The following is a 26,593-nucleotide window of genomic DNA, read 5'->3' as shown; positions in this document are numbered from 1 at the left end:
TCAACCCCATCCCAGAGTCCTTCAGGCCTCCATCCCATAACTTACAAGTGAAATGTCTCATTGTACTTGGGGGCCCAGTTGTTGCTTTTTGACTTGGTTGTGAACTTCCTCTTCTTATCACTTTGGTGAGGGCCAACCATGGTTACTTCCACAAAGGGCCGGAACATACCGGCTGTCTGCCACTTGAGGTCATTGGCAGCCACCACTGCACAAACATGGGAAACCTGTGAGAGATCCCATCAAGCATTCCCAGTTCTTGAGCCCCGGGTGGCATTCCCCTTGGAGGAGGGCTAAGCTGAAAGGCTGGGATAAGCAGTCCCTGCCATTGACTGATGAGGCCACTGGGCAAGAAAAGGTCTGAGGTCTGTAAGTCCATGCCACTCACCTTTCACTGTGACCTTGTGCTCCCCAGTTCCAGGATGTGTAAACAAGTCCACCTGAATAGAGACTTCTCCCACAGGATCATCCACACCGGACCCTGAGGGACAGACGGACAGATGATTCCCCCATTGGAGAACTTTAAGACTTTAGGCCTAATTATTCCGGGTAAAACCGTGGAGTTGGGAGGCTACTATCCTACATCCTAAAGCAAGAAGTAATCACCCACAGAAGCTATGGGGAAGTAAGTAATGGGAGAAGGAAAAGAGCGGGGATAAAGAATGAGACTATGTATTAAAATACAAATCAGGGTGACAACATCTTAGGTGAAACCTCTTCCAGAACTGCACCTGGAATCTCTCAGGTTCCCCAAACCTCTCCTAGCCTGCAGAACTTTTCCTCAAAAGATGCTGGGAAAGGACAGTGCTGCCACCCTGTATTTTTGTCTGAGAATTATGTCCACCCCATGGTGTCTCAGTAGAACAATGCGGGTCCCATCTAGCCAAAAGCAGCACCTTCCCGCCTGCAGAGGCCCCTTCTTGGGAGGCTGCCCCATACAGAATGACTTTTTCCTACTCAAACCTAGACCTCTCTGCAAACAGCTCCCCAGTCCCTCTGGCCAATTTTCAGCCTCCCCTCTGCAGAGGCTTCACTCTATTTTGGGAAAACACCAGTACCCTACACCCCAGATAAAACTTCTTTGTCCTTAGATGGAGGGGTGGGGGAATTCTGAGGACAGCTATCGTTAACCCTATCTCAGACTGTATGAATACACTGTCCATCTCTGAAACTTGGGATAGAGCCTCTGAACTTTGACACCTGGTTCCCCCAGCCCCAACATAAGCAGCTCATTCTAGTTCACAGGTGACAGTGTTAGCCCATATTAGATTCACATCTGCATGGTATATAACGTACCCTTTTCCGGCTGAATGTCCTCATTAGCAGTAAACCTAATACCTTTCCCATCATGCACTGAGTGAGGACAGGCAAGTCAAGAGGTAGCAGCAGTAGGACAGAGAAAGAAGAATCAGTTAGAGGTCTAAGGAGTTAACAGCCATTCAGAGCAGCTCTACACATATTCTGAGGGAGCACAGAGATGGGGTAGGGTGGAGAGAGAGGTCAAAGAACTGGGGTCAATGCTTGAATGCTCCAAATTATACTTAACAGTTTGAAGATCAATCAAATCATGGACAGAAGCAGTAGAACATACAGAGAGAAGGTTTCTGAGACCCACAGGGCACAAAAGAGAAAGTTGTAGGCTCTAATTTCTTAGGCCCTTAAATGATAAAGCAGTGGGTAGAAAACGTACACTCACAGTTGCATCCTCCCTGCAGCTGCCACCCCTGCCTGCTGTTACTTGATGTGTGCCCATTCGAGCCTCTCCTCATCTTTATATCTAGCTTAAAGCTCAATGTTTCCAAAAGGCCTTTTGGATTAACTCCTATCCTCCCTGATGTTACAGGCCTTTACATGTACTCAGCTCTGTGAAAGATCCCCGTCTCCTTGAGCAAGGCTCATAACTTCTTTTGCTCTGTCTTCTTCTCACTCTGGACTTGAAATAAGAACATACATGGAAAACGGAGCAGTACTGCAGGTCCCTTGTATTTTTCACCTTCCATCAACTCTAACTGCTTAGATCCCTCTTCCCCTCTGGGTCAGCTCTGTGCTCCAGATCCACAGCTCAGTAAGGCCTAAGCCTTCCCACTCCCACCTCCACCACGTTCACTCCTCCAGGCAGCATGCCCAGGTTTCCCTGGAAGGAGCAACAACTGCGCCTTGAAGGTCCTTTCCAGGAGGACCTTCCCAGGGTGAGGCTCAGAATTTCAGTCTGAGCCATGTCTAGGCAGATGTGTTTTGTTATGAATGGGCCTGCCTGAAGGCAGGGAGGGGTTCTGAGAACTGGAAGTCACTGGGAGAAAATCAGCTGCCTGGGTTCCCTGTGCACTAGCATCACCCATGAGGCCGGAGTCTCAGCTCTGCAGAGCCCCATGATCCGCACCCTCCCTTCAACTGCTCCCGTGGTTTGCCTCTCTTAGTCTTCTCCTCACCCACACTGGAGAATCTGGAAAGTCTTTTGCTTTCTCTCCCCTGGACAGCTTCCAACTTAGGCTCCCAAAGCTATGAGTCTTCATGAGCGTCTCAACCACTTATTCTCAAGGCTTCCTCACAGATATTTCCTACCAAACAGGGTATACTCCTTGAGCTCAACACACATGCACTGGCCAGATGATGTCTGGGAAAAGAAAGCTCAGGCACATTTCCCAGGTCTCTGTGATTCTCCTGTCTGGTTTGAGTGTGGGTTGGGGGTAAGTACTGGGATCCATCAAGAAATCCTGGTGTCTGAGTTTGAAGGGCTTTCTGAAGAAGTACTTGGATCCTCCCTGAGGGCTATAGGATACTGACTCCCTAGGGACAGAGATGTATCAGGGAGGGGAGGTGGGGACCCAAAGCCCTTAGGCCTTACCCTGGGCAGTCTGTGAGCGCACAAAGGTCTTGATGAGTGTGTCTGTGGTCTGTGTGTACAGAGACAGGGCATAGCGTAGGGACTGCAGATCTGGGCTCTTCTCCAGGAAGGTTTTCTTCAGCCCATTGCCTCCTGCATGAAAGTATTGCTGAAAGACAAGAATAACTGCTAACTGCTACTGCCTCATCCCCTTACAGAGAGGCAGCTCTCCAACAATGTAACTCAGAGAAATGACATCTGAGCAGAGGCTCAGCGAAGATGTTGGAAGAGCCATTCAATAAACAGCAATATCAGGAATACCACACAGAGCCAGAGTCATAGTCTCTCAGGTGAAGAGTATTATTTGAATATCTGGCAGGAGTGGTAAGGGATGGCCACGTTTCTGGACGTGATGCTTGAAGGATGAATCTATCTGGACAAAGATATGTGACAGAAGCATTTCAGGAAGAGAGTACTCAGAAATGTTGCTCTATCCCTGGGAACACTTAGAGCACTTTATACCTATGGCATACCTCTCCGAAGTGCCCTAAATCACAGCCCACACGTACTTGCCTTATTTATCACTTTACCAGGTTATAAGTATCTTGATGCTAGGAACCATATCTGATTCTCTCTGCATCCTTCATAGTGTATAGTGCCCAGAACACATGTTGCCTGGTTGAATAAATGAATGTGTAATAGGAAAAAAAAAATCCTTCGAAAACCCAAATGATTTTAAACATAAGTGAAGAAGTCAGCCAGATGTCAGGTATTAGGATCTGGAAGATTAATTCCCAGTGGAAAATATTCATGAATGACAATGAGGTACAAAGTGAACTAAACTGTCCTCAGAACCCAAGAATAATGTTCTAGGTCTGTGGTGATTCACCAGAGACCACACAGGAGGTACCTTTTTGGTTGGTCCCCAGCAGGAATATGGAATAGCAGAGAAAGATATGGACACAAAAATCACTCTCTTCTGGATGTGGGGTGGCAAGAGCCCGAGGGACACCTAATCTGGCAGAATGGAATGCCAGGACCAAGTGGTAGTAAGATTTTCTGGAGGAGGGGGAGGTCTCCACCTTGATGGTGTCCAGGGCGAGGTCAAGGACAGCACACTGCTTTGGAGTGAGACTCCGGGTTTCCTCTCGCGCCATGTGGTCCTAGAACCCCAGAGAAAGCAACAGCATCAGGACAGCTTATGGCTGTCATCAAAGTCTTTCCCCGACCTGTCAGCCACAGCTACATGTTCCTCTCCTTCCCCTCTGCTTCAGTCTTCAAAGCTCAAATTTCCTTCCTTCCAGGCAACCCCCAGCCTCAGAAGGACCCCACACATCCAGAGTACCTTGAGTTTGGAAAGGTGGCTCAGCTCCTTGGCAGCAGTGAAGATCAACTGGGTGCCCTGGGCAGAGAGCGAATCAGTCAAAAGCAGAGAACTCCAAACTCAATCAGGAAGCATGGAGCAGGTTTAGGGAGACACAGCAGGACGAAGTGGAAGGGAGGTGTCCTTACCGTCTGGTCAGTAAGTGGGGGCAGAACAATCATCCTCTCCATTGTATTCATTACCACCCGCCAGAGCTCCTTCAGTACCCGCTTCAGGACCGTCTTCTCACACACAGTGGCAAAAAGTGTGAGGCTGCAGGACCAGGCAACAGGTAAGGATGGGGTAAGTGCTTGAGAGCTCCCCCTCCCTGAGAGGCTCCTCTGTGACTGCTTCTGCCCTGTTCGTCCCTAAAGGACAGTCCTCAGTGCTGTACTCACTTGCCATCCAGGAAGTCCATGAGGGGCCGGAGCACACTATCTGCATCTTGAGTCACTGAGGCCCGGGCGCTGGGGGATGCATTCCCTGGGCCCCGCACCTGGCCCAGGATGTCAGCCATTTGTTGAACACACTCATCAATCTGCACCTGGAAACTACACATGTGCCCACAGTGGAGCCCTCCCTGCCCCAAATGCACACTGTCCCTAAAGCAGCACCAGCTATTTGGTCCCACTCCAGCATACTCCAGTTTCCAGGGGACAACAGGGACAGCCAGCAGGAAGAGGGGGAAGATCCACATATGTGCAGCTGGATGGATGAGTGTGGGGCAGGGGATCTGGGACTGGCCAGGCACCACACCTGGCTCTGAGGGCTGTGTGTTCTGGGGCCACCGACCTGTTTCCAAACACCATGCTGAGCTCATCCAGAACCGTATTCAGTTTCACCTGCAGCTCCTTCAGACTGTCTGCAGCTTCAGGGTCCAACTGTATCCACAGGAGGCAGGCTTTGCTAAGCTGGTTCTCTTATGCTTTCCTCCCTTCCTGTGCCCCCACTCCTCCCTCCTAGGGCCTCTACCCCAATGCCTACTCAAATCTCTCAGCTCAAACCATTCCAGACCCCAAGCTAAACTCCTGGTCTATACCCAGTCAGGAGAGGGTGGAGTTCTGTGGCCAGGGAGCTCAGGAACAAAGGGAAAGTGCAGCAACCCCAAACCTTAAGACTTACCTCCTTGCCTCCCATGGCCTCAAACATTTTCTCCAGCTGGACCCTCAGTTGCTGCATGTTGTTCATCAGGATGCAAGGCTTTGGGGACAGAGGGAGGTGTTGAGTTTGGCTCCATTCAGCACAGAACTCATCAGTCTAGAGTCCCTCCCTCTCTCACATTACTCCAAAAGCCACAGGGAATTTACAACACATATTACATGTGTCTCTCCCTAAGCACTGAGATCTGGAACCAATGCAGACAGCTCTCCTTGAATGAAGACTAGAAGCAAATGTTTCTGCTTTTAAGCTGGGTGGGGGACCCCAGGTGTTCATGGGATTACCCTTTATAACTCTCTGAGTGTATTAAAAAGAAAGAAAGAAAGACTAAGCAAAGGCCTAGCTCAGTAGAGAATAAACTACCAAATGGAGGCATAAAGGAACTCCTCATCAGGTTCTTATTATTTTGTGGCATAATCTCAAGCACCGCCCTGCTGGGAATCACAAGTCAGGAGAATCACCCCACCCTTAGCTCTGAGGATAGTTCCAAAAGCAAAAAGCCTAACCCTCACCATTTTCTCCTTTGTGCAATAAGCTGGGAAGTTCTTTGATAAGATGTCTGCATATTCCATCAGCACCTTCCCGATGGTCTGAGAAAAGAGGAGAAAAGGAAAGGAGAGGGAACCCTTAGCTCTACCCACAGGGATCTTACCTGAGGTTGTACTTCTCATCCCAGAACAGTAACAACAGGTATGCAAAGGGGAATGTCAAAGTAAAGGACAAATCTCCCTCTCAACCCCAGAACAACACTGAAACAAACCCACCTGTCTGCCCCAGACTCAAGTAAAGGAGAATGGGGTAACGCCAGGCTTAACCCAAAGGCCATCACAAAGAAGGGTTGAGCTCAGGCCTGTGGCTAGGCTGTGATGTGATGGAGGTAAGAGGGGAGGGGTAGGGAAGGTCATGGTCACCTTAGCAAATCTCCTCATGTAGTGGGCAAGGATGTTGGGGTCTGGGCATTCCAACTTCCGGATGATCTCAAAGCTCTGATTGAGCTGTGTGAAGACGTCCACCACAGAGCAGGAAAAGAGTGCGTGCTCTGATGTCTGCTGGAACTAAGGAAGGCCACACACAGGGTCATCTTCAGCTGCTACCTTTTCCCAAGTCTGTAAGGGTCTAAAGGGCTCTCTGCCCAGCAGGGGTGGCTCAGCGGCCCTTGACAGCCCTCCTTATGGACTCCACAAGGCACGGACAGCCATCCTGGTTGAGCCCAGGAACTTCTGCTGACAGCTAATTGCTGGGAGACCTGGCCTGACCCCTGTGAAGCCCAAGCCCCCGACTTACCCCATCCTTCTTATCTCGTTCCAAGGCCCCACGCAGAAATTCCAGGGACACATCCTCATTCTCATCCAGCCACTGTAGGACAAACTGCTCAAACCACCTGCAGCCAGGCAGGAAAATTGGGGGTTGGAGCTAGTGGTTGGCATATATCATGTACCTGACTGTAAGGATACTGGCCTTGTCCAACCCCTAAGTGCCCCTCTTCCCTCTGCAGCCCCCACATGATGACTCACGCTGGGTACTCAGGCACCTGCCCCTGGAGGGCAGGCAGATCCCGCATGTATTCATTGTGGAGCCACTTCACCTTGAAGTGCAGGTTCATGTAGTCAGCACTCTTACACAGCCGGTCTTTCTCATGCTCTAGTGGTAGGGAGGAAGGCTGGGTCAGGTCCTGGCAGTAGAGGCCAGAGGTTCCTGAGCTCTTCCAAGGCGGCAGATCTAGTCAGGTGGCTCTATCAAATGTCTGAGAACAAGGGTGACTCCCAAGCACCTCCTCACAGCCATCTCCCTCTAACAGTGGGTACTCTGCTAAAAGCCTGGCCCAAATCTTTCTTTAGAGACTAAGCCAGACACCCAGATAAGGCCCACGGTCTTCCTGTGCTGGCTTTTGGAAGTGCAAGTGAGGTACTGGCCTCTGGTGAAGAAGAGGAGAAAAGGATGTAGGTGCTAAGGCTGATTAGTGGGGAAACTGCCCAGGACTGGAGAGACATGACGGTTTTCCAGGGCTTTTCTAATCCTAGTACCTGAGCCATTTCCTCAGATGGATTTAAATGAGATGAGCAGTCGTATATGACATAAATGGGTCACTGACAACCACACAGACACAGGGAAAACCAAAATGGGCCTGAGCTGACAGAACGAGCAGTTGAGCAGCCATGGTGTAACAGAATCTTGAAGTAAACTGAAGGGTCCCAGAGCAGAGCTGGGACACTGAAAAATGAACTCTCAAAGAAGTATGCAAACAAGTCAGTTTGGAAACACAGCCAGATGAAAGGGCCATCCTGCTACAGAAAATGGGATGCTTATGGACTTGAAAGGTTATATAGCTGAATCTGCAGAGCCTTCTGGGAAATCTAGGATAAAGATCACCCACAGCTTGCCCAGAGAGTCTAGCACTGGCCACACCCACAGGCTTTCTTCATTTACCCCCTTTAGAGAAGAAGCATTAGTTTGAACAATAAAAGCCAACTGTGTGCTTACATATAACAATGGTGAAAGCAAGCAAACAGGGGAGAGTACTGAGCAACAGAGAAGGGAAGATCATTGTCCTTGGGAACTCTACTGCTCAACTCAGAGTTGCCATGGGTGACGCTCCTCCATGTCAAGGCAGAAGAGCCAGTCTGGGGCAGCTGGCCCTTGTGAAATAGTACAGCAGACACTCAAGGAGGAAACGGGAGCCTGGGATTCAGCCTCAAAAGGCTCCCTTGTTCCAGGAATTTCATCTCCTGGCATTGTAGGCAGCACCATCTCAACCCAAAGTTGCATTTGCAGTCTCTTCTATGAAGCAGTGAGCAAGAGAAGAGGAAACAGCAGTAAGACTAGAGGTAAAGGGACAACAACCAAAAGTTCTTACCACCCAGAAAGAGGACTTTTCGTATACGAATGACAGTGGATGCTTGTGACAGAGCAGAGACACCAATGAGCAAGAAAGAAAGTGAAAAAATCAGGGACATCAGAGAGACTCTCTCAGGGCTTGCCCCTTCTCTCCTGCCCTGCTGTCCTTAAACCAGGCCAAGAACCTAGAAACGTGAAAAGGTACCAGCAAGAGGGCCCTTCCTCCTTCCTGTTCAACAACCCACTAGAAGTGAAGCAATGCTGCTCCATCACTCCAGAGCTCCCTAACTGCTTTCTTCCAGGGACCTTCAAGTTACTGTATTTACAGAGAATTCTCACTTTCTCTGTCAATCCATCATCTGTACTCTGGTTCAAAACCCCAATTTCTAATTAACTTCTGTGGTACAAAAACTAAGAGGATGATTGCTGAAACACTGGGCACACTTTAAACTATTCTAACAATAGTTAGACTCCCATGGAGTCATGCTCCAGTAGTCGCTTGAGGCTGTTGACGGTGGGGTGTGGTGATCAGGGTGTGGTTAACCTGTCAAAAGGGGCAGAAGGGTATCTAAACCTTCTCCTGCCCGTGACTGCCACAATCCTCCCTCCATTCATCTTTCATCCTTGGAGAGTTCTTTCAACTTCATGATTTCAACTTTCCAGCTCGCTGATATCTCCCCGGTTCTGGTAATGTCTATACAAGGATTTGATGGAACATCTCACTTTGCCTGGGTTTAACTCCAGTCACCACCTTTTGCCATTTTAACATCTCCAGCTGAAGCTGGAGTATACACACTAATCTTACCCTCTTGTTCAATGCTGAGCATCATCCTCAAGTCTTCCTTCTTCCTCTTTATTCACATCCAATTAACTCACCAATCGCTGTTGATTTCATCTCCAAAACTCCTCTGGAATTTATCCATTTCTTTCTAGTTACACTTTTACCTGTCTAGGTCTCATTACCACCTTTGCTAACATGGATTACCACAATAGTCTCCAAACTGGTCTTTCCTCCTCCAACCTATTCTCCATACTGTAGCCAGAGTGAGTGGCCTTTCTATATTAAAAATCTAGTTATGTTAATCCCTTTCTTAACATGGGATTGTTGTTCAATGCCTCTCAACTACCTCAGGGTAGAGTCCAAAATCCTAAACATGGCTTAAAACCTCCTGTATGATCTAGCTCTGTCCTACTTCTCTATCTTCACCTCTCACTCCTCTCTTCCCCTACACTCTAAAGTGCTAGTCACACTGAACTACTGCTTCCAGTTCCCCAAGCATGCCAGCTCTGTCTAGACCCCAGGTCTCTGAACATACTGTACCCTCTGCCTAAAATGCCTGTCTCTCCCTTCCCTGTCACTAATGCCCTCCCTCCCCACCAGCTAAGTTTTATCATCCTTCAGGTGTCAGTTTGTACATCACCTCCTCCAGAAAGCCTTCCCAGGTGCTCCTCCCAGGTCCAGGTTACATGGGTCTCCTCTTAGCACCCTATGCTTATTCCTTTGGTAGCACTTAACAACTTTGAATTGTAACTGCCAGTTTATAGGTCTGTTGTCTTGACTGATCTGGGAGCTTCTCAAGGGCTGGGGCTATGCCTCATTCATCTCAACTAGCACAGTGCGCGGCACAAAGAAAATACTCAATACGCTTGGTGAATGGGGTGGGGATTTACTGCAAAGGGGCATGAAGAAACTTTCTGTTTATAGTTTAATTGGGACAGTAGTTAAACAGGTGCACTTATTTGTCAAAACTCATCAAATTGTACTCTTAAAGTGTTTTTATTTTATTGTATGTATATTACACCTCAATAAAGTTGACTTTAAAAATACTGGGTGAATGATAGCATTTTCACAGTTGGAGTCAACACTATCCTTTTATTAAACAGGTCTCCCTTTCTCTTGCCCTCCACCATTCTGACAATCACTAAGCCCTGTCACAACTTCCTTCCAATGTCTATCAAATCGCATTCTTCCTCTAATTCCTCTGCTCTAATCCCAGCCCCAACCCCTCAGCCCTAAATGATTACATTATCTGCACTCTGCTTCCAGTCTCTCCCTGTTCCATCTGCCCCCATTTTCCATTGAGGTAAAATCTTACAAAAATACTACTTTGTTAACATTGCATCTCTGCTCATCAGCCTTTAATAAATGCCAGGCAGTATGCTAAGTATGTCACATACATCTCAGTTACTTCATTAGCTCAATGAAATAGATGCTATAATCACTCCCATTTTACAGATGAGAAAATGGGAGCTCACAAAAGTTAAGTAGCTCAGTCTAAGGACACACTGTTGAGTAGGTGGTTAAACTGAGATTTGAAACCAGGTCAACATTAGTTCTTTCTCTCTCTCTCTTTTTTTTTTTTTCCTTGCGTTATGCGGGCCTCTCACTGTTGTGGCCTCTCCCATTTGCGGAGCACAGGCTCCGGACGCGCAGGCTCAGTGGCCATGGCTCACGGGCCCAGCCGCTCCGCGGCATGTGGGATCTTCCCGAAACGGGGCACGAACCCGCGTCTCCTGCATCGGCAGGCGGACTCTCAAGCACTGCGCCACCAGGGAAGCCCTAGTTCTTTCTCTTGAAGCAGTTTAAACCTTTTGTGTTTGTTTTAAACATATATATGTTTATTTATATATAAACATATATATGTTTTAACATATATAAACAGACAGGAAATGCAGCTAAATAAGTGAGCACAGATGGGTATAAATGGGAAGGTCTGATACAGGTAGGGAGTGATATCTTTGTGGACCAAAGTGGGAAATGAATAAAAGAATAAGCTGAATGAACAAGATGAGTAATAATTGGCCTGGGACCCTGTTCTACAGGAGAAGTGAGGGAAGATGTATCTTTCTGGCTTTGTCACACCAATCGAGAACAACCTTCAAGGAAAGTCAGGCCAGGCAGTCTACAGCATGAGAAAATAATCCTTACCTATCTATGTATTTAAGGTTCTGAGATTCTGTAAAACTGTAAAGATAAGTTTCATAAGACCATTCTCTAGTGAGAGGGCCACTTGAGAACACCCAGCATGGGAAGGGTTGATCTCTGGGATGGGAAACTTTTAAATAGGCACTTGCTCTAAAGCTGGAGGGAGGAACCTACATCCACACAGCAATTTCCATTATTCCTTTGGCTGAAGCTTTGCCTACCCTGAGGCCTATCACCCACCATGCCTAAAATCACTCTACTTTCTCACTGTATTATTCACCTAGAACTTGTAGTTGTCTGGGAGAAGAAAGGGACAGCAAACAAGGTGCTTGGACTAGGGGTCTGCAGCCCACTGCGTTGGGCACACCCTTACCCTCCAGTGCATATTTCATGTCTTGGGCAAAGAGTTGCCACATCACTTCTGCGCTGACTTTTCCCACATTCAACTCCTGAGGAAACCTGGATGATGGAAGAAGCCACAGTCAGAGAACATGGCAAGAGCCATTTGATTTGATTGATTCCAAGGCTAACATGCCTAGTTCTTGGAGGTCAGATCGAAGAGAGGAGAAGCCTAGGAAACAGGGCTACTAGGCTCAAACTGCAGAAAAGGGACCCAGGGGCCAGTGGTAGGACAATTGGGGGCAGAGGATCCCCTCAGGCAAGGTGGCCCTAGGGGAGATGATGCCTAGAAGGCAGGGAATTGTGGCCAAGAGGAGAATTGCTGAGGTTGGAAGACATGCCCAGGCTAAATAAACAGGAGGAGAAAGGGCAAGGAGGTGGGTATAAGAAGGCCCACTTTATTCATAGCAGACAGACACATACACACATGCTCTCTGGATCCCCTGGGACTCCTATGGCAGCCATTCCCAGAGGTCTCTCACTCAAGGGAGGCTGGCTCAGTCTGGGCAGGGCCCCCCATTATGTTTCCACACCTGTCTCCAGAAACAGTTACCCAGACAGATACAAGGGACAGAGGGACAGATGGACGAACAGGAGGAAGAGGTGGCACTGCAAACACATAGAGATAGGAAAGAAAGAGGCTGTTAGACAGATGGACAAACAAACCACTAAACAGACAGGGCCAAGTGAGGTGATACTTACTGGTTCAGAACGAGTGTGTAGGAATTCTTATCTTCCTCTATGATTGACACAACAAGCGTGATGAGTTTGGGCCAGAAATCCAAGTTCTTAATGCTGGGCCCTTGTTCCTCTGGAGGTAGCTCCTGATTCTTGTTCCCAAGGAGATGGTGATAGACAGTGAGAGTCAGAGTAGAATATGGAGAGTCTTCCTCTCTCTCTTCCCCACTCCATGCCCCTTCCTTGAGAATCAGGGACCCTTCCTCTCCTACAGCCTGTCTTCCACAAGACCATACCTGTTCTAGCAGAGAGGTGACCACTGGGAGGTTCTTGGACATGAAGAGTCTGTCCTTGAGAACTTCTCTCCCCAGCTCCAGGGCACTGTTCTGACAAGTTCGGTCAGGCATAAAGATGCCTGTCCCCCTTCCTCGTTCTCCCAGTACCTATGGATATAGTGACTTCTTGGCTGAAGTACGCAGCCCTTCCAGTCTAAGTAGGTCTAGTTCCATGTGACCCCCACTGGCAGTCCTTCTCTTCTAGTGATGGCCCTCCTCTAATATCACCCCCTGCCCTACCACACACATGTACATCTCAACTCTGAAAACCTCCTTCAAGTTCTGCAGGAGCTACGTAACAGACCTAGCATGCAGGTTGGCCCAGCCTTCAGTGAAGCAAAACTTCCCTTAACTTCCCTGAATGTTACTAGGGGGAAGAATTGCATCTAGAAAGTTATTTGCTTAGCTGGAAAAGAAAAGACCATGGAGAGCCAAGAATACTCAATGGGGAAAGGATAGTCTCTTCAATAAATGGTAATGGGAAAACTGGATATTCACAGGGAAAAGAATGAAATTGGACCCCTATCTCAAACCACCCACAAAAATTAACTCAAAATGGATTAAGGACTTAAAGGTAAGGCCTGAAACCATAAAACTCCTAGAAAAAAACATAGGGAAAAAGCTCATTGATATTGGTCTTGGCAATGATTTTTTGGATATGACAACAAAAGCAAAAATCAGTAAGTGGGACTACATCAAACTAAAATGTTTCTACACAGGAAAAGAAACAATCAACAAAATAAAAAGACTACCTACAGAATGGTGGAAAATATTTGTAAACCATGTATCTGATAAGGGGTTAATTTCCAAAATATTAATATATAAGGAACTCATACAACTCAATAGCAAAAAAAATCTGATTAAAAAACGGGCAGAGGACTTAGACATTTATCCAAAGGAAATATACAAATGCCCAACAAGTATATGGAGAGATGTTCAACATCACCAATCATCAGGGAAATGCAAATCAATACCCCAATGAGATAACATACCTGTTAGAATAGCTATTATCAAAAAGAGAAGAGAGGGACTTCTCTGGTGGCACAGTGGTTAAGAATCCTCCTGCCAATGCAGGGGACATGGATTTGAGCCCTGGTCCAGGAAGATCCCACGTGCCATGAAGCAACTAAGCCCGTGTGCCACAACTACTGAGCCTGCACTCTAGAGCTCGTGAGCCACAACTACTGATCCCTCATGACACAACTACTGAAGCCTGCGTGCCTAGAGCCCATGCTCCACAACAAGAGAAGCCACTGCAATGAGAAGCCCACGCACCACAACGAAGAGCAGCCCCCACTTGCTGCAACTAGAGAAAGCCCGCGTGCAGCAACGAAGACCCAACGCAGCCAAAGATAAATAAATAAATTTATTTTTTAAAAAAAGGAGAGATAAATGCTGGCGAGGATGTAGAGAAAACGGATCCCTGGTGCACTGTTGGTGAGAATATAAGTTGGTATAGCTACTACCAAGAACACTATGGAGGTTCCTCAAAAAGTTAAAAATATCACTACCATATGATCGAGCAATCCCACGTCTAGGTAAATATCCAAAGGAAATGAAACCACTATCCTGAAGATATTCCTGTACTCCCATGTTCATTGCTGCATTATTCACAATAGCCGAGACATGTAAATGACCTAAATGTTCATTGATAGAGGAATGGGTAAAGAAAATGTGGCACACAGATACAGTGAAATATTATTCAGTCATAAAAAAGAAGGAAATCCTGCCATTTGTGACAACATGGATGAACCTGAAGGGCATTATGCTAAGTGAAATAAGTCAGACAGCGAAAGACATATACTATATGATCTCACTTATATGTGGAATCTGAAAACATCAGACTCATAGAAACAGAGAGGAGAAGGTTGTTGCCAGAGGCTGAGGGGGTGGAGGAAATGGGGAGATGTTGGTCAAAGGGTACAAACTTTCAATTACAAGATGAAGTAAGTTCCAGGAATCACAGGTACAGCATGATGACTATAGATAACAATACATACTGTACTGTATACTTGAAAGATGCTATGAGAATAAAGCTTTAATATTCTTACCATAACAGAAACAAAATGGTATTTATGTGAGTGAAGGATGTGTTAACTAACCTTATTGTGGTAGATGTTTCACAATATACACATGTATCAAATCAACACATTGTATGCCTTAAACTTACACAATATTATATGACAATTATATCTCAATAAAGCTGGGAAAAAAGAAAGAAAAGGCCTTGGCTGGGAAGAAACAAAGGAATACAATGGTGGATGGCAAATCCCAGACAGGACAAGTAAAGGTCACCACTGACAGACTGGAATGGACATTATTTCCCACTGAGATAAGAGCAAATTTGGAATTTCCCAGGAGCACAGGAATAGGGCTTTTATATAGGATGCCATATATCATCACAAATCTCCACAGTCCTTAATAAACCTGCATTACCAGGAAATTACTAGAAACCAGGACAGAATCCACATTTGGTTGATTCTGCCTCCTTAATATCACTGAAATACATCTTTTCCTTTTCCTTTTTCTGCCAATATCCTGGCTCAGGCTCTTATCATTCAAGGATCTCCTAACTGGTCTTTGATCGTCAATCCAATCCTTCTACCACTCAGTTGTCAGTGATCTTTCTGGAAGGAATCTCCTAGTGTTACTCGTCCACCCTTCAAAAAAGGTCCAGCTCCATAGCTTGAAATAAAGGTCCTTCCAAATACAACCTCTCTCTCAACCTCATACCTAACCACTCCCTTCTGTTGCAGCCATCACCACACCACTACCACCAATTATTTGGTGCTTACTATATGCCAGGGACTCTGCTAAGAACTCTGCATGAATTATCTCATTTAATCCTCATAACAACTCCATTGGGTAGAAATTATTATCACCTTCATTTTACAGATGAGGAGACTGAAGGACAGTGAGGTTCCATGACTTGACCAAGGTCATGTAGCTATAAACAGCAGAACCAAGATTTGACCCCAGACAGCTGAACTCTAAAGCCTGACACTGTAACTAGCATAATTAAATTGCTTATACTCCTTCGAATTAATAAACTCATTTACAATTCTGTGTCTCCAAACATTCCGTTTCCTCTATATGGTATCCCCCTCCTCCCCAGCCCCTTTCTTTAGCTAATTCATACTCATTGCTCAAAATTTATGTTGAGCTCTACCTTTTCTGAGAAGTATTCCCTGACACCCCTGGTCTGGTTAGATGCCTCTCTCTGGGCTCCCAGAGCACCCTCTGTGAACCTCTCATATAGATGTAACAAATAACTACAGCTACAATAAAATATAGTAACAATAAAATAACAAAAACCAACAAATGTAGTAATTTGCCCCCACCTCCACCAAACAATGAGCTCCCCCAAAGCAGAAATGTGCCTTAATCATCTTTACATCCCTAGTGCTCGACCTGTTAAAAGAATGGATAGACGAATGAGCCAATGACTGAAGGTCAGTAGAGGGAAATAAAAGATACCAAGGGTTTACTTCAGTACAAATAATGAACAATGAGAAAATGAGAGTGAGAGAAAGTAAAAAACAGTTAGCAAAATACAAAGGCTAAAGAAAGTCCCTGAATGGTTTTGTAAGTCCTCTTTCAAAGTCTAGGTTCATCTCATGCTAGGGAATAGAGACCAAATATTCAGACAGACCGCTGCATACTTGAAAGATAAAAGCTGAGAACAGTGTCTTTCCCCTACCAGAGAGAATCCACAGATGGACGACAGAGCCTCAAGTGTGGCAAGCTAAACAAAGACTCCAGGAAAACCTCCCATGGACTTCAGAACGAGTGGGAGGTTTTACAGACCTAAAAAGGAGAAAGTTGTGGGACTTGCCTGGTGACACAGTGGTTAAGAAGCCGCCTGCCAATGCAGAGGACACAGGTTCGAGCCCTGGTCTGGGAAGATCCCACATGCCACGGAGCAACAAAGCCCGTGTGCCACAACTACTGACCCTGTGCTCTAGAGCCTGTGAGCCACAACTACTGAGCCTGAGCCACAACTACTGAGCCTGTGAGCCACAACTACTGAAGCCCGCGTGCCTAGAGCCCATGCTCCGCAACATGAGAAGCCATCACCATGAGAAGCCCGCACACCACAACGAAGACCCAACGCAGCCAAAAACAAATAAAGGAGGAAGTTGTAAAGATAGTACCTGCACAAAAAGCAAATTTGACAATGCAAAGGGGGAGTATGAACAAGATTTTAGTCTTTACTAAGGCGCTCCTGGGAAGAATTACAAATTGGATGTCTTCACCAAAGGGTAAATGTCCCAGAGATTTAGGTTGTCCTCCCATCATTTGCTATCCAAATCCTACTGCCTTTCAAGGTCTATCTCAAATACCCTTGTTTTATGTAGCTTTTCCTAATATCTCATCAAGAGTGACTTACTTCTTCCTCCTTCAAATTTATCTCTCTTTCAAGTCCCTTCTAACAGACTTTGGTTGGAGTTATACATATGCTTATGTGACTGTGAACTAACTGAAGGAGCACTATGCTTCCTCAGAGCTGGCCTAGAACAAACATTCAACACATATTTGTTGGACTGAAGGGAATCTACTCTACAAATGTGTGCTCAGCAAGACATTCCTAAAATGTCAACTGTAACTGAGTAATTAGACCCAGAAGGAAGTCCTGGCTTTGAAATAAGAAAAAAAAGGATACCACTGGAAGGATTTAGAAAAACATACAAAGTCACCAGGTACTGAGTTAAGATGCCAGCCTAAACCAGATGAAGCAGCTCAGCCTCCCAGAAGGACAGGGTTAGCCTTGATAGTCAGCTAATGAGTATGTCTCAGAAGACCATGCAGTGCAGAGAAAAGTGGTCAGAGGGAAAAGTTAAACATCCACAAGCCAGTAGCTTAGATCTCAGGGGAAGGGAGCCTGGAACATAGAGGGGTTCACATGAGTCAGAATAAAATTAACCTCGGGGGAAACCAAAGACTCTGGGAAGGACTAAGAATTCCCCTACTCACCCCCTGAACTGTGCTCAAATGTAGGTCACTTTTCTTCAATACCAAAGTAAAACTTATTGTTGCCACTTCTGTTCAACTCAGTTACATCACATCTTGTCCAGTGATTCCTGTCCATCCACAAATGTCTCACATGGTCTAGATGGTCCCCACTCCACAATTCACTCACTCTCTAGAACATCAAGGACTTTATCCTGAGCTCCCTTCCACCCTGACCACACCAAAGGGAAGCTGAGGCTCCAAGAATGACTGACAGTTGGCCCCACCTGATCCCGAACCTCTTACCAGCTGGTACTGGCGGCTGTACAAGTCATGGCAGTTGTTGAAGATATACTCATATGTTGAATTCAAACAGGCTTTCACACAATCCTTTACCACCTGGCTGGCTCTTGGAGGGCTCTGCAGTTCTTGCACCTGCCGATTAATAAAAAACAATATGGGTCCAGGGTCCTGCTCACCTGAGTGGTCTCTCCTCCTAGAACTGCCCTCAAATTATTCCAGATTCCTTCATCCCTCTGTAGGTCCCTGGACCTTGCCCTGGGATGAAATTGTCAGGACAGCTGATGGGGAGAACTGCCTAGCCCATCCTCCTTGACCCATGGTCTTCTTAGAAGTAACTCAGGAACAGATACATGGAAATGTGGGCTTAAAGGTGATAAATCCTATAGCCTTTGACTATGCCCAGTGATTCTTATTCTCCATGTCCCTGTGGCCAGGTCCCCAGCCTAGCACTGCCCAGCCCAGTTCATCTCTTACCTTCATTCTGAAGAAAGTAATGCTGGTCAGCAAATCCACTGTGGACTTTAAGTCCTGAAGTCGCTCAGGGCTCCCAGCAGGGAAATTATTCTATTGCCGATCAAGCAAATATAAGAAAGGAACAGAAGAATATGAAAGCCTTCCCTGCCAAAAGCAATGAAATCAGAAGCTTCCCTAAGTGCTACCCACTGGGATCTTCCCTAGTTGAGAGGAACAAAAAAGCTGTAAGACTACAGGTCTCCTTCTCTTTTCCACAGACACAGGCCCTTGCCAAAAGCAGGGGTTAATAATCCCCAGCCCAGAAAGCAACACATCCTACCCCCAACACTACTTCTACTTCCCATGCAACGTGTGAGCATTTGCACAAATGAACATTCACACACACACACTCACACACACACACACACACACACACACATTTTTCTTGGGTGAAGATTCTTACACCCAAACTGAGTTCTTCAAAAGTTACAATCTAACTGTATATCCTGGAATATAAGTGGAGCCATGCTACAGGCCAGACTGGGATCTAAGACATGTACTTTCTGTATAGTGGATCCCAGTTACTCCACCATTCTGGAGCCAGCAGATGGCAAAGCTCTGAGCAGAACTGCTTTTGGAGCAAGTTCCTTAGGATCTTTCCACCATGTCTCACTTCATTCTCCTTGGCAGGAGTTTCAGGAGGAAGCTGCCAAAGAAAGCTTAGGGATGATGCTGTGCCACTCTCCATTTTAAGGGTTGTTTTTTTAAACCTTCAAATGGCTACTTATATGCCAAATACAAGATATACAGTCAACTCTCCATTATTCGTGCAAATGGAGGGCACTGAAAGTGCAGATAATTAAAATCTCACTTCTTTTTGACTATGAGATTGTTTTTGTACTTACTTTTTAATGTGGATATATTGCCTGTTCTGGAAATTCACAACACTTTAAATCAAGTAATGAAGTCATTCTAAGAAGGCCTAACTTAGAAAGAACGGAAAAACTGCCCATTTCCCTGTCCTGTCCTAGGCACCCACCCTCCTACTACATCTATTTCCTCCCTTCATTCTAGAAATGGACATGACATCTGCTACAAATTACTTGCCCAAGCCAAGATACTCTCTCTCCCCTTAGCCAGATTCTCACACCTCTCCTGGAAAATGAGGAGAATATGGAAAGATGCAATAAGGAAATATAATTATCTAATTTTTAAAGGGGCCTTTCTGGAAGAGATTAGCCTTAGGAAACTCCTTGATGAATATGTCATCAGAGAGTTTGGTAGAGTGACATGAGTGGGGTTAGAAAGCCAACTATCTATAAAAAGCAGCCACACATGCTACTATTTACACACTGCATGGTCCTTGGAGTTTGAAGAACCACAGGTGTCAGTGACGTTGGCCATATATGTGGATGTGATGACAAAGACCAATTTTCTTTGCCTTCGATCTTTATAGTCATGATTGGTCCACAGTCTCTCTAGACTGATCTTGATATTACCCTTTGTCCCACCCCATAGCCATGTCTTCACTCACCCTGTATGTAGAGAGGTCAATCCTCAGTGAGTTGTGCAGTTGGTCCAGTAGTTTTACAAATCTCTCTTTCTGAGGATGATAAAGAAATAATGAGGAACAGAAATAATCTATTTCCAAGCTCTCTAGACTGTAGCAAAAAGAGAACCATCTCTGGGTGAGAGGGAGACACTGAGCTGGGGACATACCCTGTCCCATATTTGCCCATGAGGAGAACAACAAACCATGCAAAAGAGAAATGGGATAGGTCTTTCCTGTTCCATCTCTTAGCACTTAAACTGGGGAATCTTCTCACACTGGCAAGAGGAAAGCAAGTCTCTGGGAGGGGAAACAGCTTTCTATACAAATCAAGAAGAGATGACCAGTGCATCTCCATCCCTTTGGGACTCTAACTCATCTCAGTCAGATAAAAGGAAACTCTAAACACATTCTCCAACTTGTTCCTGGGTCTGTGGTGTACTAACTTATCTTGGAATAGCTCTTAACAGTTAAACAGACACAGCCTAGCAGTGACAACGGGAGAGAGAAATAGTGATGCATCTGGAAGGTGATCAGGGAGACACAAGGGGATTTCTCTTTAAACCACATTCCATATCATTTCCCTTAGTTTACACTTTTTAAATGTTAAAATAAATAAAAAATACTATTTAATAGCTTATTTTTATAGAAAAGGTATAATTAAACGTGGAATCATGTTCCTGTAAGCTGTTGGTGCAGCACTCCTAGAACTCACATATTGATAATATCATATATAGCATTAGATATTAGTTAAGTCAATACATAATGTGGAGAGACAGAATGGAACAGATATTTGACTGGCTTAGTCAATGATACTAATTCATCTACAGAAAGACTATCAACAACATCAAAAAAGTGGTCAATACCAGGAAAAAGGGCTCAGAGATCCAGCAGATTTGGGAGTATCAGTAATTTTATCCCTAAAGAGGTAATATTTGTGGTGAGTCTGATATATACCATCCAGTTTACACTGAACTTATGTCAGGTGACATTATGAACAATGATTCAACTTCACAAGTACCTTAACAACAGGAAAGGGCATACCCTGGATCAGGAAAACTGTCCAGACACTAGAAAAGGGACAGGCTCAGGTATGCAACTGGTATTCTTGCTTAGACATCAGTCTCATATGAACTTAACTGGTATGAATCCGTCAGAGAGAGACTGAATAATATTAAGAAGGTTGCTTTGTGAACCTGCAGGACTGAGGAACATGGTGATTCAACCAAGCTGTTGGCCCAGAGAGGTTCTCCCTGAGCCCAGGTAGTGCCCCAGCCCACAAACCACAGTGGTGCTATTCCACCTTTTCTCACTTATCCACGTCTGAGGAGAGTCTACTAGTATAGTCTAACTACCCATAAGGAAATAAGTTCATTATCCAGGTGGCAACTATCTGAATTTCAAGCATATCAGCTCTGCAGTACTGACTAAAAAATCAAACTTTGTTAACTGATAACAATCAGGTTACATGTTTTTACGTCACACTCACCCCAAAGTTGGAGGCTGCAAAACGATCAGATGCAGAGACATTGGTGGAGGCGGTTGTGTGGGCATAGTAGGCATTGATGTTGGCCAGTAAGGTGCTCATCACTGCTGGCACACCAGGACACATGTACTTGGATGACAAACATGCAAAGTGCCTGAAAAACAGCACCTTCAGCCTCAAAGGCTCTTCAGGGTTTGCAGCAAAGGTCAAGTAATCAAAAGATCTCACTCATGTATATGAAGCTTCCGATCACCTTGGCATACAAGGATTTTCATAATTTACTCACTCAAATATACATCAATGAACATGTACTATGTACCAGGCCTGGCATTAAAGGCCAGAATCCAAAGAGGTGACATTCTGGCAGAGAAAGCAAGTGTTAGAAAGTAAGTCAATAACCCAAGGCATGCTATGCAAAAATTCTGTGGACACACACAGGAAGATCACCTAAATTAGAATGGCTGGGGGCTAGAAGGGATTAGAAAAAGGCTTCCCAAAGAAGTGATGGGTGAAACAAGTCTTAAAGGATTAGTAAGAATCAATCAAATGCAGAAGTGTGCAGGCAAAGGGAAACTGTATTGCAAAAACAAATATACTTATGGAGAGTCATTCATTTGGGAAACCTCACTCATGGCTACTGTTCAGGTGTTTGATAGAGGAATACTACGAAATGCAAGAGAAGTAGACAGAGAACAGGTAATAAAGGAGTTTATCCTAGATGCTATAGTAAGTTTATAAACAAAGGCATACTGTGATCAGATTAGTCTTTCAGAAAGGTCACTTTGAAGGTAAAAATTAGAAACGAAAACTTGGAGAGAGATAAGACAGAGAGAAATACCAATTGAAGAGTTACTGCAATCACTCAGAAAAGAAGCAATGAAGCACTAAATGGAACAGAGAAATGGTTAAGGGCACAGACCCTGGAGCCAGACTTTGGGTTTGAGTCTCAGCTCCAGTGCTCAGTGACCTTGGATAAATTACTTCAACTTCTTCATGCTTCAGTCTTTTTATCTATAAAATGGGAATGATAATGATATGGGGATTAAATGAGTTAACATTCATAAATTACTTAGACCAGTGCCTGGCACATAAGGCAATGGTACATAGGAGTTGTTGTTGTTGCTGTTACTATTATTATCATTATTACTGAGCTATAGCAATACTGATAGATTAAAAACATTTTTAGGAGATAGAATCTAGAGGTTTTAGAGACTGATTGAATGGTGGTAGTATGAAAGAAATGTTTAGGCTGACTCCTAAATTTCTGTTTGGATAACTGTGTAATAAATTGTTCCATTTACTAAAATAGGGAATATAGGAAGAACAGATTTGGTGGAGATAATGTTGATTTGGATTTTGGTCATGTTGAGTTTGCAGTGCCTATGAGAATAGCCAGGAAGCAAATGAAAATGGATCTGAAACTCAGGAAAAGGTCTGGTCTGGAGAAAGAGATCTGGGAGTCCTAAGCTCAGAAGTAGTGACTAGGTCATAGGCTTGAATGAACTCATCCAGGGAGAGTGAACAGGGTAAGAATGGCAGAGGGCCCTTTCTCCAACCCCAATCCTCGACATGTTTCTTCCATCTAAACTAAACTTCTTGTAATTCTTTGAATAGTCTATGCTCTGTTGCATCTTAGCATCCCTGCACATGCCCTACCAGAAATACCCTTCCTCCTTTTCTGTATTTCAAGTGTCAACTCTTCAACAGCTTTCTTCAAAGTCCTCCCCTAAAATTTAGATGCTCTCATAATACACTGTGATTACTTCTACTATAGCACTTATTATATTATATTGTAATTGTTTGTTTACTGGTCTGTCTCTCCTGCTAGACTGAGTTCCCCAAGCACAGAGACCCCATCTTATTCATCTTTGTGTTCTCAGCATGTGGCACAACGTATGACACATAGAAGGAACTAAGTAGAAGTTTGTAGAATAAATGAAGCACAGCCAGGGCACTAGCTACCCTCTGCTTACCTAGTGCTGCTTCCTGTGCAGCTTCCTAGTGCTGCTTCTAATGGCAGCCTTTCCAATACACAGACTACACCTCTTCTCATAGTAGGTGGGAATTTCTTTTATAGGAGTCTTGGTCAACTGCAGACACAGCTGCTTTACCTACAGTTCAGTGCTCTTTCCGACTCCCAGGCCAGTTTATGAAAGCTTGTCTATCACACACATGTACCTGAGCACACATACCCTGTCTGCTCAGGCCTGTGATGTTTGGGCAAGTCTGTCCTTGTATACCTTCCCATGCCCTTTTCTCTTCCTACCTGTGAACTCCGGGGTAGACAGACTAATACCTTCTCCCTGAGTTACTGATAAACACACTCCTTTTTTTTTGTTTTTGCGGTACGCGGGCCTCTCACTGTTGTGGCCTCTCCCGTTGCGGAGCACAGGCTCCGGACGCACAGGCTCAGCAGCCATGGCTCACGGGCCCAGCCACTCCGCGGCATGTGGGATCTTCCTGGACTGGGGCACGAACCCACGTCCCCTGCATCGGCAGGCAGACTCTCAACCACTGTGTCACCAGGGAAACCCAACACACTCCTTTTATACATAGACTCTCTTTGCACAGATCCACCCTACCCAGCTCAGAGAGGAAAGCAATAAATCACTGCATACTACCCCACTGAAGACGTAACCACTCTGTCAGTGTACCTCCATTGTTAGCTACTCCAAAGGTTAGCAGCCATTTCCTAGAGCCCCAGGGGAGCCTTACGTCATAGCCTGATATATGGACTCGATGCCATAGCGCATGGCAAATTCATCCACAATTTCTTGGGCAGTCTCATCAAAGTACACCTTCCATGCATCGTCTCCTCGAGCCTCAGGGATGTGGACTCCTCCACTGCCCTGAATGTCTGTGAGGTAATGGAAGAGGTTCTGTAGAAGACAGAGTAAAATATATATTGATATTAAAGAGTTAAATATATGTTGAAGAAAAGAAAACCTGCTGGTAAAGACCAGGGGAATGTGAATAGGGTTCTATAGCAATTCTGTCCTTCAAGTCATTGCTCAGTAACTCCTGTGGCCCCAGTAGGCTGTTCTCACATTAGTAAAAGAGAACTGAGGCTGGGACTGTTACATGGGCTGTCCAGGGTAGCACAGTGAGCCAAGAACAAAATAAAAATAGGCTCCAGATCTTCAACCATCTAGCAATCCTACTTATTGTCAAAGGCCCCTCCCAACACTGCTTTCTGGCATCCCATCTACCAAGAGCTGGCTCACCTCATGGAGACACGTATACTGCACATGATACGGGGCTACCTTCTCCTCCCCCTTGATCTCCACATTGATTTGTAGTCGGATAGCCCCTGAGACGGCTGATTTGTCTGTCCTCTTCTCTAGGAAGGAAAGAAGACTGGAGAGTGACACCAATGCAACTGCAGACAGCATAGACAGCCCCCAACCTGGCTTAACCCAAGGAAAAGGAGGCACTGACCCAAGTGTTCACCTAATAGGTGAACTAATTCCAGTGACCATATGGTCCACAAATACCCCAGAACTGGCTGGGTGGGAGAAAAGAAGTGCCCAAGGGACTAAAGGCATTAGGGCTGAGTATGAAGATAAAAAGGCCTTCTGAAATCTGGAAAATGTCCAGCCAGAGTGAGTTCCAGACACCCCCACTCCTCTGTCCCCCATCTCTATGCACGGTTGGTTCTCTGCAGGGAAGGCAAGGCTCTGTATAGAGGTGTGCTTTGGGGACTGAGTGGTGGTTTTGGTAGATAGGAGTTTCCCCAGGTTCCCCATTCATGCTCTCCCTTCCCAGAAATTTCCTCTGGTCCTGCTTCCTCACCTAAGTTGTACCAGACGTCCATCTCGCCACTCAGTGTTCGAACCTCAATGATGGTTTGGCCAAGGAAATCATCAGACTCTCGCTTTAGCCGCTGCTTTACTCTTGACTTGATGTCATCATCCTCATCCCACACACGTACCTTAATGCGGTCAGAAGAGTTGTGGCACTCACTGTGAAAGAATTAGGAAGGCTCAGTTACGAAGAGACCCAGGAGCCCCTACTCTTATTACTTCCAATTCCCTCCCAAAGCTCTATCAGCTGCACTTGAGGCCCTGCAGAGGAAGAGAAGGAGTCAAAGAACAGTAGTACTCAAGTCCCAAGTGAGTCAGGCTATCCCAGCAAATGGCTCTTCATTCCTTAGCTTGGGTAGCTCTCTACATACCATTATCCAGTTCTTATTGCCCTGGGACAAAAGCAAGGAGGGAAGGAGTAATTAGGGACAATCGTGATTTCCTATCAGCTACCTGTACCAACAAAACCAACAGAAAACAGCCAGACAGATGCCACAGAGCCCTAGGAAGCAGCTGCTAGTTGCCTCCCCAGAATCCTATATGAAGTCCATAAAGGTGTTAAATGTTCATGGTAAGTCCATCTGGTCATATATGCTTTAGCTTTCTACATAACACCCTCATCTATCTAAGAATTTCTATCATTCTTTAATAACCACTTGAATTATTATTTCCTCTATGGTGCTTGCTTTGGAGGAGGTAGTTTGCCCAGGTTCCTCCCTCACTCTCTTCTTCCCCAGCAGTTGCTTTCTGGATCCCTGTTGCCTTATCCAAAAGTTGTACTTGGCAGAATCCGCTGCTCCTTACCCTATGTTCTCATAATATCTTTGCACATTCCATTAAAATATTATAGTATAGCTACTGGTCTTCTGAAAAATAATAGACAAATCATCAATCAGCCTCTTGAAGCCAGGGATGTCTTATACATTTTTCGATACACAACATCATGTATAGTGTCTTATACAGAATACAAATTGCTTGCTAAATGATAAAAGTGGGCAAAATTGACTATAGAGCCAATTCATTTAGAATTAATCATAGGTAATATTCAAGCAGGAACCATTCAGCTTCTTGAAAAACAAGTGCTCCCCCCAGTAACTATTGTCTCTGGATTAGAGACTGATTTTATAGGCCCCAATCCCTTTCCCCAATCCCCTTCCAAGGAGCCAACAGAAAAAGGCCTCTACATAAGCTGCCTGCTTGGCTGATTCAAATTCCTGGTCCTGGGCTTCCCTGGTGGCGCAGTGGTTGAGAGTCCGTCTGCCGATGCAGGGGACACGGGTTCGTGCCCCGGTCCGGGAAGATCCCACATGCCGCTGAGCGGCTAGGCCAGTGAGCCATGGCCACTAAGCCTGTGTGTCCGGAGCCTGTGCTCCACAACGGGAGAGGCCACAACAGTGAGAGGCCCGTGTATGGCAAAAAAAAAAAAAAAAAACCCCACAAAGTCCTGCTCCTAGGCATTAGGGGGTGTGACAAAGCATCTAGATTCACCAGACATTAGTCCAAGTCCTCGGCTAGAGCTTGCCATTTTTCAACA

The 26,593-nt window shown here is 45.5% G+C and overlaps 1 protein-coding gene across 2 annotated transcripts in view; it reads right to left on the bottom strand.

Annotated features, from left to right (window-relative positions):
* UNC13B (unc-13 homolog B) overlaps positions 1-26,593 on the bottom strand; it is a 235,235-nt gene that overhangs the window by 1,709 nt on the left and 206,933 nt on the right. The window contains exons 17-39 of one of the 2 annotated variants that reach the window (XM_007455954.1): positions 25,049-25,218; positions 24,481-24,596; positions 23,972-24,135; positions 21,260-21,410; positions 19,756-19,824; positions 18,243-18,332; positions 17,772-17,900; positions 12,205-12,332; positions 11,477-11,562; positions 6,857-6,983; positions 6,627-6,723; positions 6,254-6,397; positions 5,855-5,932; positions 5,307-5,384; positions 4,977-5,065; positions 4,583-4,735; positions 4,334-4,457; positions 4,167-4,223; positions 3,904-3,984; positions 2,843-2,990; positions 1,294-1,350; positions 386-478; positions 46-205 (exon numbers count right to left, since the gene is read on the bottom strand). In XM_007455954.1, the coding sequence (XP_007456016.1) occupies positions 46-205; positions 386-478; positions 1,294-1,350; positions 2,843-2,990; positions 3,904-3,984; positions 4,167-4,223; positions 4,334-4,457; positions 4,583-4,735; positions 4,977-5,065; positions 5,307-5,384; positions 5,855-5,932; positions 6,254-6,397; positions 6,627-6,723; positions 6,857-6,983; positions 11,477-11,562; positions 12,205-12,332; positions 17,772-17,900; positions 18,243-18,332; positions 19,756-19,824; positions 21,260-21,410; positions 23,972-24,135; positions 24,481-24,596; positions 25,049-25,218 (2,589 nt within the window). The remainder of the gene's footprint in view (positions 1-45; positions 206-385; positions 479-1,293; positions 1,351-2,842; positions 2,991-3,903; positions 3,985-4,166; positions 4,224-4,333; positions 4,458-4,582; positions 4,736-4,976; positions 5,066-5,306; positions 5,385-5,854; positions 5,933-6,253; positions 6,398-6,626; positions 6,724-6,856; positions 6,984-11,476; positions 11,563-12,204; positions 12,333-17,771; positions 17,901-18,242; positions 18,333-19,755; positions 19,825-21,259; positions 21,411-23,971; positions 24,136-24,480; positions 24,597-25,048; positions 25,219-26,593) is intronic. The other variant, XM_007455955.1, reaches the window with a different exon arrangement.

This window comes from Lipotes vexillifer, unplaced genomic scaffold (assembly GCF_000442215.2).
Source record: "Lipotes vexillifer unplaced genomic scaffold, Lipotes_vexillifer_v1.1 scaffold920, whole genome shotgun sequence".
Classification (NCBI taxonomy): domain Eukaryota; kingdom Metazoa; phylum Chordata; class Mammalia; order Artiodactyla; family Lipotidae; genus Lipotes; species Lipotes vexillifer.
This window is presented reverse-complemented; position numbering and strand designations above follow the sequence as displayed.